General features: G+C 36.4%; 2 protein-coding genes across 2 annotated transcripts; one reads left to right on the forward strand and one right to left on the reverse strand.

Annotated features, from left to right (window-relative positions):
- Positions 1–366: 366 nt before the first annotated feature.
- Positions 367–4,167, reverse strand: sat2b (spermidine/spermine N1-acetyltransferase family member 2b). Its single transcript, XM_052119545.1, has 6 exons — positions 3,996–4,167; positions 3,812–3,863; positions 3,628–3,711; positions 2,425–2,526; positions 1,085–1,125; positions 367–895 (listed from the first exon to the last, which is right to left on the reverse strand). Exons 1-6 carry the CDS (start codon positions 4,056–4,058, stop codon positions 722–724), a joined length of 516 nt encoding a protein of 171 aa, XP_051975505.1. The 5' UTR covers positions 4,059–4,167; the 3' UTR covers positions 367–721.
- Positions 4,168–13,186: 9,019 nt separating this feature from the next.
- On the forward strand, positions 13,187–22,699 carry LOC127638133 (uncharacterized). The gene is made up of 3 exons (XM_052119503.1): positions 13,187–13,440; positions 18,686–19,297; positions 20,895–22,699. Exons 2-3 carry the CDS (start codon positions 18,688–18,690, stop codon positions 20,954–20,956), a joined length of 672 nt encoding a protein of 223 aa, XP_051975463.1. The 5' UTR covers positions 13,187–13,440; positions 18,686–18,687; the 3' UTR covers positions 20,957–22,699.
- Positions 22,700–22,812: the final 113 nt, after the last annotated feature.

Genomic DNA, 22,812 nt, shown 5'->3' on the forward strand with positions numbered 1-22,812 from the left:
TAAAGATGCTGACTACCACCCCTGGAGTCGTGAGTTTGAATCCAGGGTGTGCTGAGTGACTTAAGCCAGGTCTTCTAAGCAACCAAATTGGCACAGTTGCTAGGGAGGGTAGAGTCACATGGGGTAACATCCTTGTGGTCGCTATAATGTGGTTCTCGCTTTCGGTGGGGCACGAGTTGTGCATGGATGCTGCAGAGTATAACGTGAAGCCTCCACACACGTCTCTGCGGTAACTCGCTCAACAAGCCACGTGATAAGATGCGCGGACTGACTGCCTCAGATGGGGAGGCAAAAAACGAATTAAATTTGGCATGTGCCATTTCTAAAGATAATACATTTTTGTATTTCTGTAGAAATATAAAAATACATATATTTATGATGGTTTGACAGATGATGCAGAAGGCTCAATTTACTTGGATCTTTGGAAATTTAAGTTGAGGTTAGTAGCATGAAATACAAAACAGGTTGTTTAATTTCAGTTTCGACACGATTTTAAAAGCGAGTTTTCACACTAGGTTGGAAAGCTGTACAAAAATGAAAGCAATATTTGTTTTAATTATCATTCCATTTTTATTATTCCTCCGTTTCAACATTGTGTACCAAAACTTTTCTTATCATTTAGATTTAGAAAATAGGGCTTCAAAGCAAAGCTTGAAAAAGAAACCAAAAACATCTTATGTCTATTGATAGTAACTAAACTTGTAAAATGTCTCTGTGTTCCTTAAGGTGCCTCTTGTACTAGATTGTCCAGAGCTTCTCCATGAAAACGGAAAAAATGCCAGCCTTCGTTAACTGTGAGGTCCTCCGCACCTTTAGCCAGATAAAAGTCTAAAGAGGGCTTGTTCCAGTCCAGTACAGCGAACTGTAAACGCACACACTGCTTCTCTTTACCCACCTATGGAGAAACGAGAACTACATTTATTCTAACAGCTCTATCATTAGAAAAAACTAACCTTCGTTAACCAGAAATATCACACAGTTAAATTAACACAAATCCTCAGATTTATGCAGATATAACAGTTTAATTGTGAAGCTTTTATAAATGATTACATTGAAGGACACAAATAAATACACAAAAACTCACTTTAGCAACAGTTGCCATTAAAGCCTTTCCAATGCCTTTACCTGTATGGGGTAAGCAGAAATGTCTGAATCAAAAAACAGTTCTGTACCATATAGGAACAAATGGGTAGTTGACAAAAAACACCAACATGGGCTTATTTTTCAACAAACACGCATAGGTACATATACACTCACCGGCCACTTTATTAGGGGCACATGTACATCTACTTATTTGTGTGATTATCTAATCAGCCATTTGTGTGCCAGCAGTGCAATACATAAAATCATGCAAATACGGGTCAAGAGCTTCAGTTAATGTTCATCAGAATGGGGAAATTTTTTTTATCTCAGTGATTTGGACTGTGGCATGATTGTTGGTGCTAGATGGGCTGGTTTGAGTATTTCTGTAACTGCTGGTCTCCTGGGATTTTCACAAACAACAGTCTCGAGAATTTAATGTGAATGGTGCAAAAACAAAAAACATCCAGAGAGCGGCAGTTCTATGGATGGAAACCCCTTGTTGATGAGAGAGTTCAACAGAGAATGGCCAGACTGGTTCGAGGAGACAGAAAGGCTGCGGTAATGCAGTCCAGTTTTGGTGAGCCTGTGCCCACTGCAGCCTCAGTTTCCTGTTCTTACCTGACAGTAGAGATAGCCGAAGGGGTGTTCTGCTGCTGTAGCCCATTCGCCTCAATGTTTAATGTGTTGAATGTTAAGAAATGCTTTTCTTCATAGCACTGTTGTAACGTGCGTTTATATGGGTTACTGTTACCTTCCTGTCAGCTTGGAACAGTCTGGTCATTCCCCGTTGACCTCTGTCATTAACAAGTCGTTTTCGCCCACAGAACTGCCACTCGCTGGATGTTATGTTTTTTTTTTGCACCATTCCCTTTACACTCTAGAGACTATTGTGTGTGAAACTCCCAGGAGATCAGCAGTTACAGAAATACTCAAACCAGCCCATCTAGCACCAACAATCATGCCATGGTCAAAATTACTGAAATCAAATTTTTTCCCATTCTGATGGTTGATGTGAACATAAACTGAAGCTCCTGACCCGTATCTGCATGATTTTGAACATTGCACTGCTGCCACACGATGAATAAGTAGATGTGCAGGTGTACTTAAAGGTGAGTGTAAATGCTTTTTTTTGTTCTCTTAAACAGTCCTGCAACGTGACACTTTTTTTTTTTTTTAAAGAAGTCTACAATCATTACATCATAAAAACAGCATGCATAATTAAATAATAATAATAACAACAATGAATAAACAATTTTCTCATTATTTAATCATCTGAAAGAATTGCACATTTTTGCTTAAAATGTTGTGATGTCAATGACCCAAATATCACAAAATGCACACCTCTGTACTCTGGCATCACATACAGATCCTCCATATACACTGCCCTTCCTTTCCAGGTGCTGTACGTATAGAAGAAGAGAGCATAGCCAACCTTGGTGTGTCCTGTGAAAAGAGAAAGTTACAACATAAATGGTATGGCCTAGATTTTAAAGTCTTTAAGACCTCATCATCCTCCACTAACTGTGTCTCTATTGCAGGATATGCTTAGGTGATTAATTGGAATATATTTAACATCTGCATAATCACTAACAGGGATCAAAAGCAAGTATGACCCAAAGACCATGTGTGGGTCCAACCTTGCAAACTTAAACATTTCTTTTCAATAAATAAATTTAACAATGTTGTCACAAAATGTGCAGTAAATTGAGCTGATTTAAATGAGTCACTAGGATAATGTTATCTAGCAGTGTTAAGAAGTAGTCAACTAAAAGTAGTAACGCCACACTACTAACCAAACTACATTTTTCAGAATAGTGACAGTAGCTCAGCTATTTACACAATAGTGTAGCTCTTCAGTGACATGCTACATTTTTCAACAAGTAGTGCTGTAGCATCACAAAACGCTACATTTGCCACACTGTATTGCAAATAAAGCAGTGGAGCGGAGAGAGTAATCAAACACACTCACCTTGTTAACCATTGAGAAAGCCAAATCATTTAAGTGAATCGTGACAGTTTATGTAAATTAATCAGTCAAAATAAATGATTCCCTTATATTTGGCCTTTGGAACTCTTATTTTAGTAAGTTGATTCTTTCGGACAGCTTATGTAAATGAACAAGTTCACATAAATGATTCACTGAGAATGAACAGAACCCTGCACAGCCTTAAATGGACTTTGCCTTGTTTTTTTACCCAAGCACAATATTTAGTTACCGGTAATTGCTGCTTTTTATCATTATATTGTCCTTTTATTGGATAAAATAGGGTGTTTTCTAGTGTTCATGTTTGTCTATTTGTTCATGCATCTATTGCATAAAGGCACCACTACTACAGTGTATGACCGTTGCTTGTGTTGCACAAAATCCTTCTGATTTATTAAATGGCACTAGAATATCTTATTATAAAAAATGTAAAAAATCACAACAAATAACTACTCTGTGTCTTAAATCATACATGTAAAACCTGCCAAATGTATTGTTTACCATATTTGTCTTCTTGTGTACCCTGGTGTCGTTTTTGGTCTCTTAGAAGTCATTATTACCATCTTTAGACTTGTGTTCCTCAGGTACTTCAGCTACAAGACACTGGTAAAAAGCATTAGGGCCAAATCCGTCTCTCTCCAACTCTGCAACACAAGGGAAAACAAGCAAACCACTGACATTAGGCAAAACGTGACTTTATTTGTTTTTGGCATTGGTTTGTCAGCTTATTTAAAATCACAATACCTTTATGGGATATCTTCACTTGGTCTGGCATGTTTTCATAAACGGCCAACTCCTAGAATTAAAACGTTACAAGATAATCGGAAAATCCAAAACTTGAAGAACTTAGAAATAAAAGATCTGTAAAATCAACAATCAGTCATGCCAATTGAAAACGCTTTAGAAACGTTTCATAGCGTTTGCTCACCATAATCATGCGCTCGATGTCTTTGCAGTCTTCGGGTTTGGCTGCACAAATAGTAAACTTCATTTTGAACAAGTAAAACGAGTCTCTTGCAATACCTTCGATCAATTAATCATTTTTTTATTGAAAAGACGACTAACAGAGCAACTAGATGATCAAGTGTATTCAAGCACGTCATATATCACAGATATTGCGCAGCCTCTGTCTGCCCGGCCCAGCGCAAATCCACATGTGCACGTGCCCAGGGGCACCAATAAAATAAAACTTGTATTAAATGTTTTATTCACATCATAAAAATTAGTATCATGTATATATATTATAATCTATTTATTTAATGTATGTTTTGAAGTAGCTAATTTAATTTATGCAACAAAAACAATTTACATTTTAAAAATATAATATACAGCCGTACTTTACCCATCCCATGCATTCAAAATAACAAAATCGTCACTTCCGGATAAATTGTAGCCACTGTGACTTCTTTATTAAGAAAATACTCTATATATTTATATAATATAATATTATAGCACAGAGACAAAACCCTGTAAAGAACTTTGCAGCACATCACACAGTTCTGGGAATACGCTTGTGTTCCTCCATCCTTATGACTTTACCGTGCGGATCTACAAAATATTTTTCAAACGAGTCAATAAACCTGCTCTTCGGCGCAGTTAAAGTTTGTATTCTACATGTTTGCTCTGCAAGCTCTTTGTAGGCTTTGGATTTTGATGACACCGTTATATCAGCATGACCAGAGCAACTTTTCAGATCCAACGACTGGTCCGCTGGTTGTCCAGTTATGAACTAATTATTCAATCACATTACTTTTTTGATGCGCATCTTGTATTCCTAATACATTCAATATGAGTTTATTAGGTAAATGTGTTTCCATCATAGTTTGTGAATTTTTTCTAAAAAAAAATAAAAATAAAAAATGTATCCACCTCATCGAGCGTATCATTTTTCATGTGCATTTTGGGGGTATTATTCGCATCCAGCAAAAAACTCCATCCAGCAGTTTTTATGCGATATCCCAAAATGTGCATACAAATTTGTGGATGGAAACCCAGTTATAGATACTGCGGGGACGGGTTTCCATCCACATTTTTTATCTTTATCTCCAATTATCTCCAGTTCTGAAATTTTTATTCGTTTCAATGCAGTTTTGGTTTTCTTAGACGTCAAGCGCCCCCTTGAGGAAGAAATATTTTGTGTTTCACAGCTAGGCTGTTATAGCTAGGCTTAAGGATCTTATTGTATGCTGGTAGCCTGTGTAGGCTTCTCTTACTATTTGTAACTATTAGTGCTTTTTTAGTAACTACAATCATTTAGGGCTGCACACTAGAGGTTGTTCTGTAAATAGTTTATAAATTTGACTAAAAGGTTGCTGCTATCAACTCGATGTCTTCTGATCTTGATTAGGGGGCTAATGCTATCGACTAAAGGGGCTTCTGCTTTTGGCTAAAAGGTTGCTGCTGGCAATGCAAGGGCTGCTGATGTTGACTTGAGGGTTTCAGCTGTTTACTCAGTTGCTGCTGCTGTCGACACAATGGCTTCTGCTGTTGACAAAAAGGGTGCTGCTATCGACTCAAGGTCTTCTACTCTCGATTTGAGGGCTAATGCTGTCGACTAAAGGGGTATCTGCTGTTGGCTCAGTGGTTGCTGCTGTTGACTCAAGGGCTGCTGATGTTGACTCACTGGCTGCTGCTGTTGACTTGAGGGATTCTGCTGCTGACTAAAATGCTATCTTCTAAAATGCTACCTTTTGGTTGCCGGGCGATGAACCGTTCCAGAACCATCAGATTAAGCACTTCTTCTGCGTCGCGTTCTTCAGCCAGCAGCACCTTCTGCTGGTGTCACGGAGCTGTTGGGCAAATGCAATCGGGCTGCCATGCTCGCCAAGCGTCAGTAAGCGGAACCAAGTTTTTCAGCTTCCTGTGGAGAAAGGTGTGTTTCTTGAAGGAACACTATATAAACATTTTTACTATTAAGAAAAGATTTAACCTTCTTTCTTTTTATAGGGTGCCCCAGCCCATTAACATTCCACGTGGAGAGAAAATGTTTACCTATATTAAAGTGTGACATGCAAAGAAAAATTGTGTACCCAAGGCTAAATTATATAGACCACTATTCAACACTGATGTAACCACAAAATCCTTAATAAACCACAGAACAGAAAAAAATGTGTCCATCCCCTGGAAAACCGACGGTCCATGCATGCACATGAGACCCTCTGTGACACCATTGATACAAGATTACTTAAATCCGGTGTTTTAAAAAAATATTTTTTACCTACACCAAACAATTGAACTGCACATGAAATAGGCCCTGTAAATAACAACATCAAACCCACAAAATGAGCAAATACTCTCATCAATAAGTCAATAAATAAAAATAAAATAATTATGAAAAAAAAAAGTACATTGAGAGAGATAGACAGTGGGCAACCAACCGCATAACAAACCCTCTCAGACTGCATCAGCAAAATGCACGATTGCTGATTCAGTGCTGACAAAGCAACCCACTCTCTCCATTGATTTAATGAAGGCCATAGCTTCTTGTGGGCATGTAAAAGTCTTGTCCGTCCTAGGCATCAACTCTCAGTTTAGCTGAGAAAAGCAAAGCGAAGCTCACATCCTGTGCATGAAGTAATTTCTTACACTCTTTTAATCTTTCCTGTTTCGCATGTGTAACACTGGCAAAGTCTGGAAAAAACCATAATGTTCTAATCTTCCCAGCACAATTTGCCTTTATTCCTCACTGAACTTAAAACAAAATGTCTGCCGACCACAAAAATCTTGCCAGAATGGATCGGGGTCTGTCACCCGTTCTGGGAACCCAACCAAGAGCTCTATGCGCACGCTCTATTTCCAGATGATGGCCCGCTGTATTGAACAAATTTGGAATAAGCCTGTCCAGGAACTTGACCATATCTTGATCTTCCTTTTCCTCTGGGATTCTAACAAAATGAACAGTATTACGTCTGCTTCGATTTGACATATTCTCTCATTTTTCCCACACCTGATCCATATCAGTTTTGGTGGCCGACAGCTTAGTCTGCAGCTCTTTTCTGGCTGTTCTAGAGACTCGATTTGCTTTTCAGCCTCATCCATTCTTGTGATCAGTGCAGAAAGTTTCTTCTCCATAGATAGGGTCACTCAACGCATTTCTGTGAGGCCCTCCATGTCGGTCGAGATGTTCGTTAGTGCTGCATAAATGTTCACAATATATTAACCTACATCCTGAGGCATGCGGTCATTCCCAACCGGACCCTCGCCATCTTGCTCTTGAGAGGCGTCAGATGTGTGTGACCGTATATTATTTTTTAATGTCCCCACAGGCCGACGATTTTGAATTCTTCGACATCCTACACTCCAAGCGCAGTTTAACAATCAAAACTAAATCAGTTATCACTGAGTAATGTTGACTGAAAGATAATAGTAGCAAAGTGTTAGTCTGAATGCAATCCAATCTCAGGGCATCATTTCAGAGTGGCAGGCCCAAATAGGGTTGCCACCTGTCCCATAAAATAGAGGATTGTCCCCTATTTAAAGATGAAATGATGCATCCCATATGGCTGGTCTGATGGCGTCACAGCGAAGTCATTAAAGAGGCCCTATTATGCTTTGAGGGATTTTACCTTTCCTTTAGTGAGTAAAATAGCTGTTTGTGCATGTAAAAGGTCTACAAAAATACAAAGCCCATGTCATAAGCCCATGCCAAAGGGAGTTACTCTCTCCCACAGTAGGGATGGGCGATACCACTTATTTTCTTTTCGATCCGATACCAATAATTTCAAGTCCAATATCGTCGATACCAATACAGATACTTCTGTTAAATTGTTGGTTTTTTTTTGCGATTACTTGGGACAAAATGGGTAATTTGAAATAATATTTTTAGTCATTATTCAAGTCATTATTTGTTTTTAGCCTAAACAGAAAATGATTAGACTTTTGTTTTGTTTACCCTTACAAAAATTAACCATTTCACTACAGTAACTATAGTTTAAACATGGTATTAGGTTAAACCATAGTTACCACACAATTAACCACAGTTACTACTACAATATTACTGTAGTAAATCAATGGGTTCAGCGTCACCTTTAGATTTGTTGTTATTTTAGCGTGAAGTTACTCAAGAAGCAGTGGTGTAGTCATGTCTGAAGAGGTGGGCATATTGTGAATTTATATTAAAAAAACGCATCCGCTTGATCTCTGAAATTAATTTACATTTATATACAGTTCATGTAAAATGTGTAAGAATTTAAGTTTCTGGCTGGCATGGTGTAGAGTACACTGCTATGAACAATGGTATGGTAACTTGATGTAAATATGTATTTAAATTAATAGGTGTCATTATTGTTCCTTTTATTAGGCTACTATGAAATGTATTAATACTTTATTATTATTCTAACTAATAAACTAATTAATAATATGCAATAAACTGTTAAGCATTAATATGAGTGTAGTAATGTTCACGTTAACACGTAATCTTGTATTACCATATATAGCCTACATACAAATGTATGTATTTTTTTGTTTGTGTACTATTATGTACTTTTCTGTGTAGATTGAAATTGTTTTCCTACTTAGAAATATAAATGTAACTTATTTGATATCATGAGAAAAAGGCACCACCGACAGCAGTAAAGGCATAATAAAGAAGAAAGACATTCAAAAACTCAGGGGTGCAATAACATGCAGTATTTTCACAATGTTTAATTGCATAAATTAGATTTAAATATAAATATATTTACGTTTAGCAGGGAAAAAATATGCAGTGCAAATTACAGTTTCTCCAGAAATGCTTGTGCATCAGACGAGGGAAATGTCCCGCCACTTACTGAAACGGAAGATATGATTGGTTAGCAAATATCCAATCGCGTCTGAAATGAACGTTCTGATTGGTGGATCAGCTATAATTTGTAAGTGCAGTCGGTAACGTTGCAGATTGAAATGTAAACATCAGAGCATCTTTTTGCAGCTCAACAGACAATGGTGCGGTGGTGAATTGTGTCTGTTGAGTGTTGATTTAATGCTACGTAGTTACCTAGTTGGTGAGATGCAATCTTGGAAAGTAAATAAAGTCTTTATTACTCTCCGTGACAATTAGCTTATGTAGATAGTTGATTCAAATAGAAGCTATGTAATAGGAGCAAAATAATTGCTTTTCTGTAACAGTCACAAATGTAAGATTTTGTCCAAAAATGTATTCCAACACAGGCTGTTTTAAATGTTTTATTGTTTTACACCAATAGAGGGCACAGTTGATCTGTACTGGCTGATGGAGGGTCAACACTCACTGGTGGAATAGAGGATTTATTTGACAGTATTGATACAACTTATGTTCTCAGCATATGAAATTTCCTTTTGTTCTGAGAAACTGAAGTTGTTAACTGTTTTCATGACTATGACATCCCTTAAAGGGGTCATGACATCCCTTTTTTATTTATTTAATTATTTTCCTCTTGAGGTTATATTAATATAATTAAAGAGGTCACTTATAATATTAGTAAAAGTCTTTTTTTTTTTTTACACAACTATAATAACTGTCATGATCATTTTGACCCTCTGTCAGAAATGCTCATGTTTTGGTGCTGCTTCTCCTTTAAGACCTGACAGTAAACACCAGTGTTATGATGGGCTCTATGCTCTTCGCTGACCATTGTCATATCACAAAAAAAGCGGAACAAATTCTGTATTCCAGGATTAGTTTTAGTTTTACAAAACTCACCAAATCCAATCCGGCTTCATTAAGGTTAAGTGGTATCAAGAGTCAAGACACTCATTACCAACTTTCTCTATTAATTCAGAGTTTGATCCCGAGGTTGATTAGTTCACGTGCGCGTTCACATGAATGAAGTGAACAGCCAATCGCGTGCGAGACAGTGCGAGTCACATCTAGCGAGAGACTGCACTGAAGATGTTTATGAAAATGATGGTATTTACATTTAGATTATATTTGATATTTAGATGATAAGAATTTAAACATATTTGAAACAGCACACGAGGAAGTTAAAAAATATGATCAATCAAATCACATTTACACAACTTGTATAATCACTATGAAATCAAAAATAATTATAATACAGTGACACAACACAGAGGATCACTAGTTAATGATAAAGAATTTAAAAGCATTTACACAGCAAGAAGAAACATTGCTGCTGCTGCTGCTGCTGTTGCTAGAGCACGAAAAAAATCTGAATATGATGAAAAAATTTAAATTGTAATATATTCATGTGAAAGTAACTTTATATAGGTTCACAACAAGAACATTCAGTCTTTTAATTTTAAAAGTTTAATATCTTGATTTGAAATAATAATAAAAAATTAAAAAAGCTTTAGTATTCATTTAAATTACTAACTTAATATAATTTAATACTATTAGACATTATTACACTATCGAATAATACAAATGTGAGCAACTGGAAAATGAGTACATGGTATACACTAATAAAGACTTATTTGTTCTTTCTTTCTAGCAGCATAAGACACAGTAAAGACACATTTGTGTGCTAGTTTGCTTTTATTGAACTTCAAGTGAAATACTGTATGTTTATGACATCTCTGCCAGCGAATCCTAATAAGAAGGGCTTTGGGTAGCATTCATACTTTTCTGATATATCTACAGTATATTGTGGAGTGATTAAGTTTTTATATTTTAAAGTCATTCGATCATTATTTATATTGTATGAATATCTTACTTGAAATTATCTAATTACTTTAAGTTTATTAATTCATAAAATGAGTGGGAAAATGTGTGGGAAAATGATTTGGAAAACATTAAAGTGTCTTTAAACACATGCAAGACTGGCAAAAATATATTTCTTGCAATATATAATGATCATAAATAGCTCATTTTATAAATTTCTAGAATTGAAGTGCACTTTAAATTGGAGTGAGAGAAACTGGGGGGAGTGACTATCACTTTGCTCACAGCTGATTGGTCCAGAATCTGGATGAGATTTCTGATCAGGAACATAACCTGCCCCGGAGCAGGTTAGCCAATTAGGATATGTTACTATGGCAAGGAACCCTGATGAAAGCCTATCCACTTTACTTGTACCGCATATTCAGAGTTCGCTTAAACTAAGTTTAAACGTATCTATCGAGCTGCTTAAACCAGCTTTGTGATATAGCGCACTGCTTTCTCATAGCACTCTCACTGCTTACCTCTACTGGGCGGGGCTATGGAAATTATAAGGTAAAGTTGGCGTTGATATGTTGTTGTGGAGGCATTCAGGTGTAAATGTCTAATACAGTGTGACATCACAATGTGGAGGATGTAGAGAACGAGTCGATTAAGCAGCTTGGTTTCAACAAATGCTCTTTATTGAAGCGAGGAGGAAGTTTTGAGTTCTGAAATGTACAGGATGTTTTTATAGTACAATGACCTCTTAAATGTCAAATGATCAAGGAAAATTTGATTCCTCACGTCATGTCTTTAAATTAACTTTATATAAAAACAAATAGCCTAATATATAAATCGCATCACACTAGGGCCTCCTTGTTGACAGACACAGACATTGGGTTAGTTTCCTTGGCCCCGAGCAGTACACAGCATACTATATAGAGTATAAATTATAAACTAGAATAAACATAGTACATTAGGCCTACAATAAAATACAAGAGATCAGAGTAAACATTATAAATTCCCCGATTTGTTTTGGACTCCACTATCTGTTTATTTATTTTAAATGTCTCTTTTGGCCTAATGCAATCATTTTGAAATTCTCAAATTGAAACAAAAATACAAAAATAAAATCCTGTCCCACTAAGGTCAGATGTTATTTTTAAGAAGCAGTAATGAAAAGTCATAAGACTCATTTCTGGTATTTTAAGCAATACCTTAATCCACCCCAGGGGATGTTTGTTGACCCTTTGGAGGAACCATATTTACTTTTACCTTATTTAGCCATTCAGTTTGGGTTGCCACAAACTGTGTCATATGACAGTGAAGTCATCTCTAAGGGCCAGAGTCCTGGCTGACTGAATCAGTGTAGGCACGCATTGACAAGTCATCATAACTCAATGAAAAATGAGCAAGTTATCAAAAGGTTTAAGAAAGCAGACATGAATTCATTTTATTTTACTGGGACTTTCCCAGAAGCATGAGTCTTACAGCAGTATATGTAAAGACTGTAATATTATTAGTGACTGTTTGTTTGATTATAGTACTGAAGGTCTAAAAATCTCATGTGATAATATTAGATTTAGTGTTTACTGGTTCTGCTAAAAAAAACTACAGTAAGTTAGTTAATGATGAGAGTTATAGTTTAGTTATATAATGATATTAGATCTAAATAGCAGTTGTTTTTGGAATTTGATTATTTGAAGCCCTCCAAAAATACTCCTAGTATTGTTTTCCTAGTATTACTTCAAGGAATAGTTCAGTGTCTTACAATATGTCTTTATTCTCTTTCCAGCTTTCTTTTTTTCATAATATATTCATTTTCATCACACATTAGTTTACAATATGGCATCAGAAGATTTGTAGTGCAGCATACAAGTTGTATGGACTACTTTGCATTTTATTATGCTTTTTTTGTCCTTTCTTTGCTGAAAAATATGATTATTTTCTAAGTAAATATTATTTATGACTGTGTGTTATCTTTACAGTGTGTTATCATGTATCAATCCTAAAAACTCGATTGTCACGGTCGTCACACTTTCGGCAACACGTGTTGTGTGCAGCTGTATATCTTGTGACGTTCACTATTAATGCATGATGATGTCGTGTCATAGACTACATAGCACACACTGAGCCTCCCTGTGCTGTGAATAAACATACTGTAAGCTTGTAAGGAAAGTTCAAAACACAACATGTTCTAATCATATGTTCATTTAAATCTGACAACGTTTATGTAAGTACCACTTATACTGTTTATGGTGGAAAACAGAAGCATTCTTTATAATTCTATAAATGATATTGTTTGGAGGAGATCCTCATAGGAACAGAAAATGTGAGGAAATGAAGCAATATTTTCCCTTTATCTATCACATGCAATATCTGATCATATGAAAGGGTTTTTTCCCCTTTCATCTCTCTCTCTCTCTCTCTCTCTCTCTCTCATCACATTTGCTCAGTGTTTAGGTTTAATATATTCCTTGCTCAGATGGAAGTTTTTCTAGGGCACGCCCACCTCACCTCAGCGCCCCATGGATCCGCCCCATCCTGTACGAAGACCCTCTTACACACATGTGCTGGTCAAACCGAATCTTCAGAATCGAGCTGAGAAACTTTCAAGTCATCATATGGGGGAAATGCTTTGTTTAGGCATTGCAGACCACATGCTTGTGGCTGCTAACTTTGAATCGTGTTTCGTTTCAGTGAAAGGGTGAAGATTCAACGCTTTATTCATATTTACAAATCACATATTCATCCGTTAAAATCCAGCGGTGGAAAATAAAATACAGCGGTGACTATTTAACCAAACATCTCCGCGGTAAGTGTTTCATTTTATTTCAAGAAGTGTATTCACTTGCAGCGGCTTCTATAGGCTACTGATGAATTCGACATGTCGTGAATATCTACTAATTAATAATTAATGATTATTTTGCTATTATACTAGGTTAAATCTGAAGAATTGTAGATTTTGGTGCAGTAAATGTCTTTTTTATTTTTATTGACAAGAGTTTTAAATTAAGAGTTAGATTCTTCTAGATCAGGGTCTGTCTGTACTCGAGTCCAAACACTGTGTGACGCAGGAGCGCAGCAGAAACGCGCTGATAAGCGCCGTTGCAATGAGGTGCATTTTTTAAACCCAGAGTTTGTCTGCATTCCTCCCACCGCAGACTGCCTTATACGGGTCCGTCAACAGAAACCTGCATGTGGTTAAATGGGACAGTTTTCCAAACAGACTTCACTATTTTTTTATTTTTTTTATTAAAATATTTCAGCATCCAGAATGCATTAATTTATGTTACAACAATTCTAGAATTCCATAATTTAATAAGTAATTAATTTAATAAAATGTTGTTCTATGACTGAACAATTCAGCATTCTATGTGATTTATAAATAGTATGTTGGCTCTTCTTGTTATATTTTTTTTACAATATTAACTGAGGAGGGGGGTTGGGGGGTCTCCAAAACCCTGATACCACCCCCTACAAATTAGCCTATATCATTTACATTTTTAAATATTAATTTAAGAATTTCTTAGTATTTAGTGTGCCTCCCTTTTGCTTTAATATCTTAAAGTTTGTGGAAAACCTGCTGCTGTTTTTCCAGCATGATTTGAGATTGTTCCACTGAGTTTCTTGTATGCTTCATTTAATTATTGCACTAGAAATAATCCTAAATCTTAATTATTTATTTCTCTTTTAATGTGATACATTTTGTTTTAAAAGTTGTCAAAATCCTAAGACTATTATTTCTTTCCCCAGGTTTAAATGAAAAAATAAAATAAAACAATTACAAAAAAATCCCAGAATTTCAATGTGGTCTCAGACTATTGGGCCCCGCTGTATATTTCTGTTCATCAGTTGGGCATTTGATGTATCGCAAGAGGCAATTCTGTGCAATGACAGAATGATTCATAACTCCTATAAAGGCAAGCTCATTGTGAAGTTTTGGAAGTCAATTTAAAAGTATTAGTGTTTCCTGTGAGACTACAATACAGACTTCCCCATTCTTTGTTTTCTCTTCCCTTTCCCATGTATTTGCCATGGAGAGCATAAACATTTTTCCAATAGAGACAGTCAAAGTCACAGGGAAAGCATACACTGTGGTCTTAATTGAGGTTGCAAAGTTTGGCCTCTAACTAACCTCATATATTCAATACAATCCTGTAGTTTATTGTGTGAAGTAAATAACTGACACTGAAATGCATGGTTAGTCTGGTATATAGTAGACACATACTCAACAGTATAGTATACACACGTAAGTATTATATCAAAAGTTGATGATGATTTACACTTGTCAAAAAAGCTCCAAATTGGACAAAAAGAACCATAAATAGCACCATAAATGCATTATATGACTCATGCTCTCTATTCAAAGTCTTCTAAAGCCGTATGATGGCTGTTTGTGAGTGCAGATACTGAAGTTGTTAAATATAATGGATTATAAACTGAAATGCCTGTATAATCTAGAACAAGACTTTCAGTCATATTTGACAGTCTATGATGGCAAATATGACAACATGATGATTTATTCCTCTCCTCCCACTTCAATGCCCTGAATTGCAATGGAACACATTTAGCTTCAGTGCTGGGAAATCTTCTCTTGTTTCCCAGTTAAGAGTGTGACCATATTTTAACCCACACCTTGTTAATACGTATTTTGTTTCGGATTATTTGTACTATGGATTTATTTGTTTCTAAGGGAAGGTAACTGTGTTTATATCTGTCTGTGTTTTTGATGCACAGAACACTCAGCACACCCTCAAGCACACCCTCTACTCAAATACTGCATGTTTACACGAGGACAAGATGGATGTGCTTATCTTTGTCTTACACATGATCTTCATGAATGCACGTGACTACTTTACAGTGTTAAATGGATAGTTGGCCCAAAAATGAAAATGTACTCTCATATCGTATCAAAACCATTTACTTTCTTTCTTCCATAGAACACCAAATGTGTATTGTTGAAGAATGTCATGGCCACTCTTTTTTCCATAAATGAAAGGGAACCGGGGCTGCCTGGCTCCTAAATGGCAAAAATATATTTAAAAAATGTCCGTACAATCATTCAATATATTCAAAGTCTTCAGTAGCCATGCAATAGCTTTGTGTGATGAACAGACTGAAATGTAAGTCAGTATTCACTGAAAATCATTTGGCATTGATGCACCATTAATCCAGAGATTTTGTCGCCATTTTCAGAGCTCATTCTTTCAGTGCTTCTACTTTCATTGTGAGGAAAAGTGTGGCCATGATATTCTTAAAAAACCTCCTTTTGTGCTCCTTGGAATAAAGCGTCATACAGGTTTTGAACAATATGTGAGTGACTAAATGATGATAAATATTTACATTTTGGGGTGAAATATTCCATTAATGATTTGTTGATTTATTTCTATGGCTGGGTACTTCTCACCACCTCTAAAAATATGTGCTACATCACAATATCATTATCATCATGATTAAAACTTTGCTAATCCCATGAGAGAGACCCAGCATGTACGCAATGAAAGGGTAAATTATGCAGGTTTAGTTTCATTCTTTCTCATGCCTCATAAGTGGATCTGACCGCACTGAGAAATGACTCACTCAAAGTTTGTGCTTATTTAGATGACCTTCTTCAATATTGAAATGATGCACATGATATGAATACATAAATAAATCAACAAATATACTGATACAGGGACTTAATGTATTGATACAATATTGTATATGAAAAAATATTGCAATATATTAATAGAAGTTTGTATAATGCGTTCTTAATGTGAGTAAATGCAAGCCTGGACTTTTGACCATTACGTGATCATAGCAAAAAAGTTTGGCTGCAGTCGACCAGTGAAATGTCCAGTGGGGGCGCCAAAAGCGAGTGAAATGAAATGGTGTCGGAATTTGATGAGGTTTTTAAGGTGAATACTGGAGATTTTAAGGAGTAAAACGTACCTCCCTAACATAAAATTCTAACCTAAACCTAACCAGTAGTGATCTAAAATCATTAATTTCTCCAAACACAAAATGGGAAATGAAAAATACATATTCTGAAGCAGCCATGTCATCTCGTGTCTCTTCCATGACATTCTCGTCTCACGTGTCAGGCTGCCTGCTCTTACACTCTATCAGGTTAGCTCCTGCGCAAGCTATTCACATTGGACTATGTGTGTAAATGTAGGTCTTTAATACAGGCATTAATACTGGCATGTTTTTTCAAATGATGCTTTAGAGTAAAGTGTTTCGATATCATAATATAGCAGTGTGTGAGTAACAGTGTGAATTGTGTTCGTGATTTGTGAGAAAGTGAATAAAACGCAAAGTTTTTGTAGAGCCTCTATTGCTTATTTCACCAGACTGCGTGAAACGTAGAATTCCGTTTGTAAAAGTCAGTTTTCAAAAAATGTAGTTATAGTAAATTTCATTCTATGAGACTAGGTACAGTTTAAGAAATTCATCACAGGCACAGGAACACATTTGTGTTTAAGTGCATGCACATCCATTGCATCTCACTCTGACCTTCTCTCACTGTACACACCCATTGTTAGGAGCAGCAGAAGTATTTGGGGTGGAACGCGGCAGTTACTTCCTGAGATTGAGTCCACAGCTCGCTAGCCAAAGCACCATCACAGAGCTGATGAAAGAATGGGCTAAGAAAAGAGAAAGGATGGAACACTGTACATCGTGTTCCGGACATGTATTAATAATCAGTCACGTCGTTTTTCGGCAGTCCCAGATGGAACTTGCGGGCGCAGAATTCTGAAGAATTTGAACACCCATCATTCACAAAGTTCCCCCTCCAACACTGCCATGTTCCTCTTTAGAATTTGTTTTATTTCTGAGCCATGACTGGCACCAAATAGAATTGCCAAAAAAAAATATTTACAAATTACAAAAAGTACATTTACAAGCACACCAGTATGCTGATAAAAACAGCTTATTTAAAAAAAAAACTTAGACAATGCAAGAAAACCTTTGGATGAGATTTGAAATAATCGAGTAATTCTCTGCTTTTGACGTCAAAATGTGAAGAGGCATGTGCACAACATGTGAGTACATTGGATAAGCCGGTAAGAACATAGGTAATGGTGTATATATGCAACATGAAATTGGTGTAATTGGCAAAAATCGTGCTGAGCGGTTCATTCATAAGCAGTTTATGACCTTACACAGATTAAGGAACTCGTAGTCGGCTTAATAAGCATAATCAGCAAACAGCACTCGTTGTTTACACTTTTTGGGGCCTATGAAATATTTATTGTCTTTGCATGTTAAGCTGTGATAGGAGGAAGGAGGAAGTATTTTATCATTGAAAAATAGCATACATCACCTTATTTGACAATGCTTTAAGATTCTCTCAGCTTTGTTTAACACATTTTAACATGTTTAAATCTATTGCAGCAGATTCTGCCGCAGAAAACTGCCCCACAGCACAGAAAATGCAAAGAAAGTCTGCAGATTCCAAATAAGAACAAAGGTGGCCACCCACTTTTTTTTAGCAATCATGGTTCCATAAGGTTTTTTCCAATAATGATTTAAAAAAAATCCTTCATAAAAGACTTCAAAGCCATAAATCCAACAAGCTAAGAGGTGAATTGCACGATTAAAAACTTTGAGAAGGTGCCACTGTCACAATCATAATTTGCACAGTATTGCTTATTGCGATTGCCCAATATTTACAGAATTATTAATTCCAGATTTTATAGCAATTGTGATGTAAGAATGCCAGATTAAAGGTGAAGTGTGTAATTTCTGTGCCACTAGTATTACCCAACAGAATTGCAAAGATAAACACTGTTGTCAAACGGGTAACAATACCCCGTCTGCTAGTGGTCGATCAAACAGATAGTCCCACCCCCAAAACTAAGGCCATTGGTTGAGCCAATGTTGTCTTGGGCTGGTTGGGATGCACAAACAGAATAATGTTTCAACATAAATGTAGCCACAAAGCTACAGAGTTACTATAACAGAGTTTGCACTATTGCGTACTGCAATTGGCCAATTGTTACGAGATATGACATTTCAAAATCTCTGTGTTTGTGATGTGAGAATGCCACAATGACTTCTTTTCTCTTTCTCAGCTATGTCTCAGGGCGGCTCATTCCAGCTCATGCAGACTTTGAGGAAGTCTCCGGCTGTTTTCCGCCGCCGTTTCCGCCAGGACCGCACCCAGACCCTCTCGCATGGTGACCCGCTCTTCAAGGTGCACTACATTGGCACAGAAAAGATATACTCCCTGGATGTAGAACAGGCTGAGGAGGCCATTGGCCGGTTGCTGGAGAAGTCGCCAGATTCAGCCACTCTTGGCAAACTGGGCAAGGAACATGCTCTTGTTGTTCGACCTCGCTATGTAGAAGTCAAGGAGATCAGCACAGGCAGACAACTCACAAAGACATACCTAAAGGACATTGCCTATTGCGCAGCAGACGCAACTAGGCCCAATCTCTTCCTCTATATCTGTAAGCAGCGAGGCCAACAGCTCCAGTGCCGAGTGTTCTGGTGTAGTAGGCCAGACCGGGCTAAAGACATGACTGCCTGTTTAGCCAAATCCTTTCAGAGAGCTCTGAATGACTTGCAAGAGGAGGAGAGCAATCACGTTAAAAAAGAAGAAAGCAAGATGGATGGAAAGCCAGTTCCAGCCATGGAACAAGGAAAAAGCTGCACGCTACCAGCAGACCTGGGAAAAAATGAGGGTAGGTCATACCAAGTTGGTGGTCTGGCTGCAGGGGGGCTATTGAGGGGACAGGGCAGCGCTGATGTAAGAGAAAGTGGTTGCCCTGACTTATTCTTCCCAACCTCTGAAAAACCTGGGAATAAACAGAAATGTCGTTCAAACCCATTTGACTTTATTTTGCAGAACACAAAAGGAGGTGGTTTTATTGGTGTTCTCCTTGCTAATTTCCATAAAATAGCAGTTGAATTCAGCATCTGACTCACTTTAAACTTATAAAAGCACCCAAGTGCCAAAAAGTAGTCCATGCAACTTGTGCATCATATTCCACAATATATACAATATGATGAATAGACTACAATTCAAGTTCTTATTCACTCTCAAATCCTTGATCAGCTCACATTAAACCTCATTGGTTGTTTGTTATCTTGTGACCAAACGTCATGACACAAGAACCAATGAGGTGTGATGTTATTGACGTGTTGCCATATTGGATTGGTAACACTTTACAATAAGATTCCATTTGTTAACAGCATTAGTTCATATGAACTACAAAAATATTGATCTTGGTTATTGTTGATTTAAACATATACTAATGCATTTATAAAATCCAAAGTGTTTTTTTTATATTAGTTAATGCACTATGAGCTAACACGAACAAACAATTGTATTTTTGTAAACTATCATTAAGATTAATAAATGCTGTAAAAAATATTGTTAATTGTTTGTTCATGATACCTATTGCACAAACTAATGTTAATGAATGGAAGCTTATTGTAAAGTGTTACCAATTGTATTGTTCTCTGTATACAGGAGTTGATCAATGAATTAAGAGTAAATAATTACTTTATTTTGGCCTGTTTATCATACAAGGACAAGGTAATCCAAAGACTTCAAAAGACTTGGAATATGATGCAAGTCACATGGGCTACTTTTATGATACTTTTCCTTAAAATAGTTAACTTTCAACTGCTGTTCTGTTATTTTCTGCGATCAGAACATCCTTCAAAATATCGCCTGTTGTGGTCCGCAGAAGAAAGACATGTGGTTTGGTGAATAAATGATGACAACAACATTAACATTTTTGGGTGTCTCTTTTAAGATAAGATTCAATTAATAAGAAATATTTCATATTCTTAACTATTTCTAGGACAGTAATCAAATAGAAGCACATTTCTGACCCTGATCAAGTTAACTTATTTGTATAAAAGTTCAGATTTATTTGCTACCATGGAAGCACACGACGTGCTCTTTGGAATGCTCTTAAATCATGCTGGATAACATGAACATGAGGTTTTGCGCAAACTTGTGGAGTCCATGCCAGCACTCGGCTTTCATTGGGGGGCATACCAAAACCTTGGAAATTCTCAAATTCATGTAAAAAAGTATTTTTAAAAACAATGTTTGGTACAAATGTTTATGCTTGATCAAATAATTTTTATGAAAGTGTATTACATTTGATAAAATGTATTGGGGGAAAAAACAAGCATTTTCATTGGTGGACCCCACAGCATTTCTGTTTTATCTCTAAACATCTTGAATATGGGAATTTAACTCTTACACAAACTGTAGCTAGAAAATAAGTGAAAGAAAAATTAAGTGTTATTTTTGGTTTGTAGGTCGGTGGCGAAGACGGAGCCCCCTGAGAGAGTTGATGAGGAGAACCAGTATCAGCAACTGAAACACCACTGCAATCCTTGAGACTTTCTGAAAGTCTTTGTGAAATTGTTAGTGCTGATATTTTTTGTCATCTTTGGGCAGATTTTATAAAACCAGTTTTAATGAAAACTGGACAGACATTGTTAAAAAACAGCCCACTTTTGCCTGTATATGAATAAGGGCATATTACTGTGAGAATATGGATAGATGTCTGATGTCTAACAGCAACTCTCGGTTCAGTCGGCTATGGGTTGGTAGACTGAGACAGTTACATTGGAGTGTTGCCAGTGCTTGGAATGCAGTCAGAGTGTTTCCTGTACCTAGAATCTGTTGCATAAAGAGACCAAGATTACAACATGAGTTTTCCAAGATTCTAAAACATTGCAATATATTTAGTCAAAATGTTCTCTTTGTACATTGTAAGGCCTCCAAGCACTTAGTATAAAGTAGGTAAAAAGTAGATATTACAAGTTAATTTACAAATTAATTGATCAGAGTTGTCCATCGGGACATATTGAAATCAGGATTTAGTTGACCTGTTTCTAAAATGTAACAATTTGACCAAAAATCATATATGTTGCAGAGTGTCTCTATATAACAGTTGTACTCTAGTAAACAAAGACTGTATTCCTGTTGCTCAACTGGTGAAGCATGGTGCCTGCAACGCTAGGTTCATAGGTTTGATTCCCAGGGAACATCTGACATACAGACTTATTACAATCAGGATGTTACTCTGCTGGTCTTAAGCAATAATCGTAAAGAGAAAAACTTCTTGAAGAAGTGAAATTAATAATGTAGTAAGAGAGAACCATGTGAAAGGATTCATTCTGCAGCAACACCTTGTTACATATACATCCTATATTCAGTTTTATTATTGAGAGTTAACATGGATTAAACATTTAGGATAAATTACTTAAACATATTGATGCGAAGATACAAGATATATATAATGTTTTGCAATGCACTAAATTCATACCACTAATCTACAAAGTCCTTTTTTCTACTTACTAATAGAGATACAGTATGCACATTTCTCTTATTCAGCACATTTAAAATAAGAATGCCAATAAAACAAAAAAGTTAAAGGAATATTTCAGGATAAGTTAACTAAAGGAGCATCAGTGGCACGCTGTTAATACATAACTTTTTCCTCAGTTTGTAAAAAACTAATAGGAAACATGTTCAGTTGGACATAAAACATAATGCACTTGCAATGGAAGCCTACAAGGCAAGTGCACTGAAGGTTTAAAAGCAGAAATGTAGAAATGAAAAGCTCTGAATAGTCTCCAGGTAAGGGATTTCACAGTTGTAGGAATGCCAGAAATACATAATTTTTCAAGTTATGCTCAGCTCTAAAATAATGCATTGGCTTTGAGAGTGCAATCTCTATAAAATGATTTCTAATAATCCTTATCCCGTCATAAAGAGCAACTGGAAAGGTCACAAAAATGCAATCGCAAATGGTGTGGAACCCTATTTCACAAACCAGAGCTTGTTTGGTTTATAGATTATAAGAATGACTTATTGTTGGAGTATTTTGGACTGCTAACTTTTATGTTACTGACTTTTTCTATTGGAATCCCAAGGTTCCTATTTTGCTCTGTTTGCATTAAAGCAACAAAACATGGATAATAAACTACAATTTATTTTATGTATACATGCATGGGATAATGTACAGGGGTTCTGATCACCCTGTCAGCTGACTGTACATTATCCTGCTTATTGTGCTGCTACTTACCAATAAATAAATAAATGGCCATGAAATATTGTTTTGAGTTGGAATTAATGTATTATGCGTCAAGAAAGAGACCATGGAATATCACAAGAGACAGGAAACTAGCATGGATATGTATGAACTCGGTTGCCGAGTTGAGTTTA

This window comes from Xyrauchen texanus, chromosome 4 (assembly GCF_025860055.1).
Source record: "Xyrauchen texanus isolate HMW12.3.18 chromosome 4, RBS_HiC_50CHRs, whole genome shotgun sequence".
Classification (NCBI taxonomy): Eukaryota; Metazoa; Chordata; class Actinopteri; order Cypriniformes; family Catostomidae; genus Xyrauchen; species Xyrauchen texanus.

Bases quoted from the DNA above. Each gene is read 5' to 3' on its own strand.
- LOC127638133 (XM_052119503.1), top strand. From the start codon at position 18,688: ATGTCTCAGGGCGGCTCATTCCAGCTCATGCAGACTTTGAGGAAGTCT. The intron at 19,298-20,894 runs GTAGGTCATACC...TTTGGTTTGTAG, and splicing joins AGACCTGGGAAAAAATGAGG to GTCGGTGGCGAAGACGGAGC.
- sat2b (XM_052119545.1), bottom strand. From the start codon at position 4,058: ATGAAGTTTACTATTTGTGCAGCCAAACCCGAAGACTGCAAAGACATC. The intron at 3,864-3,995 runs GTGAGCAAACGC...TTTTAATTCTAG, and splicing joins ACATCGAGCGCATGATTATG to GAGTTGGCCGTTTATGAAAA. The intron at 3,712-3,811 runs GTATTGTGATTT...CTTGTGTTGCAG, and splicing joins AGTGAAGATATCCCATAAAG to AGTTGGAGAGAGACGGATTT.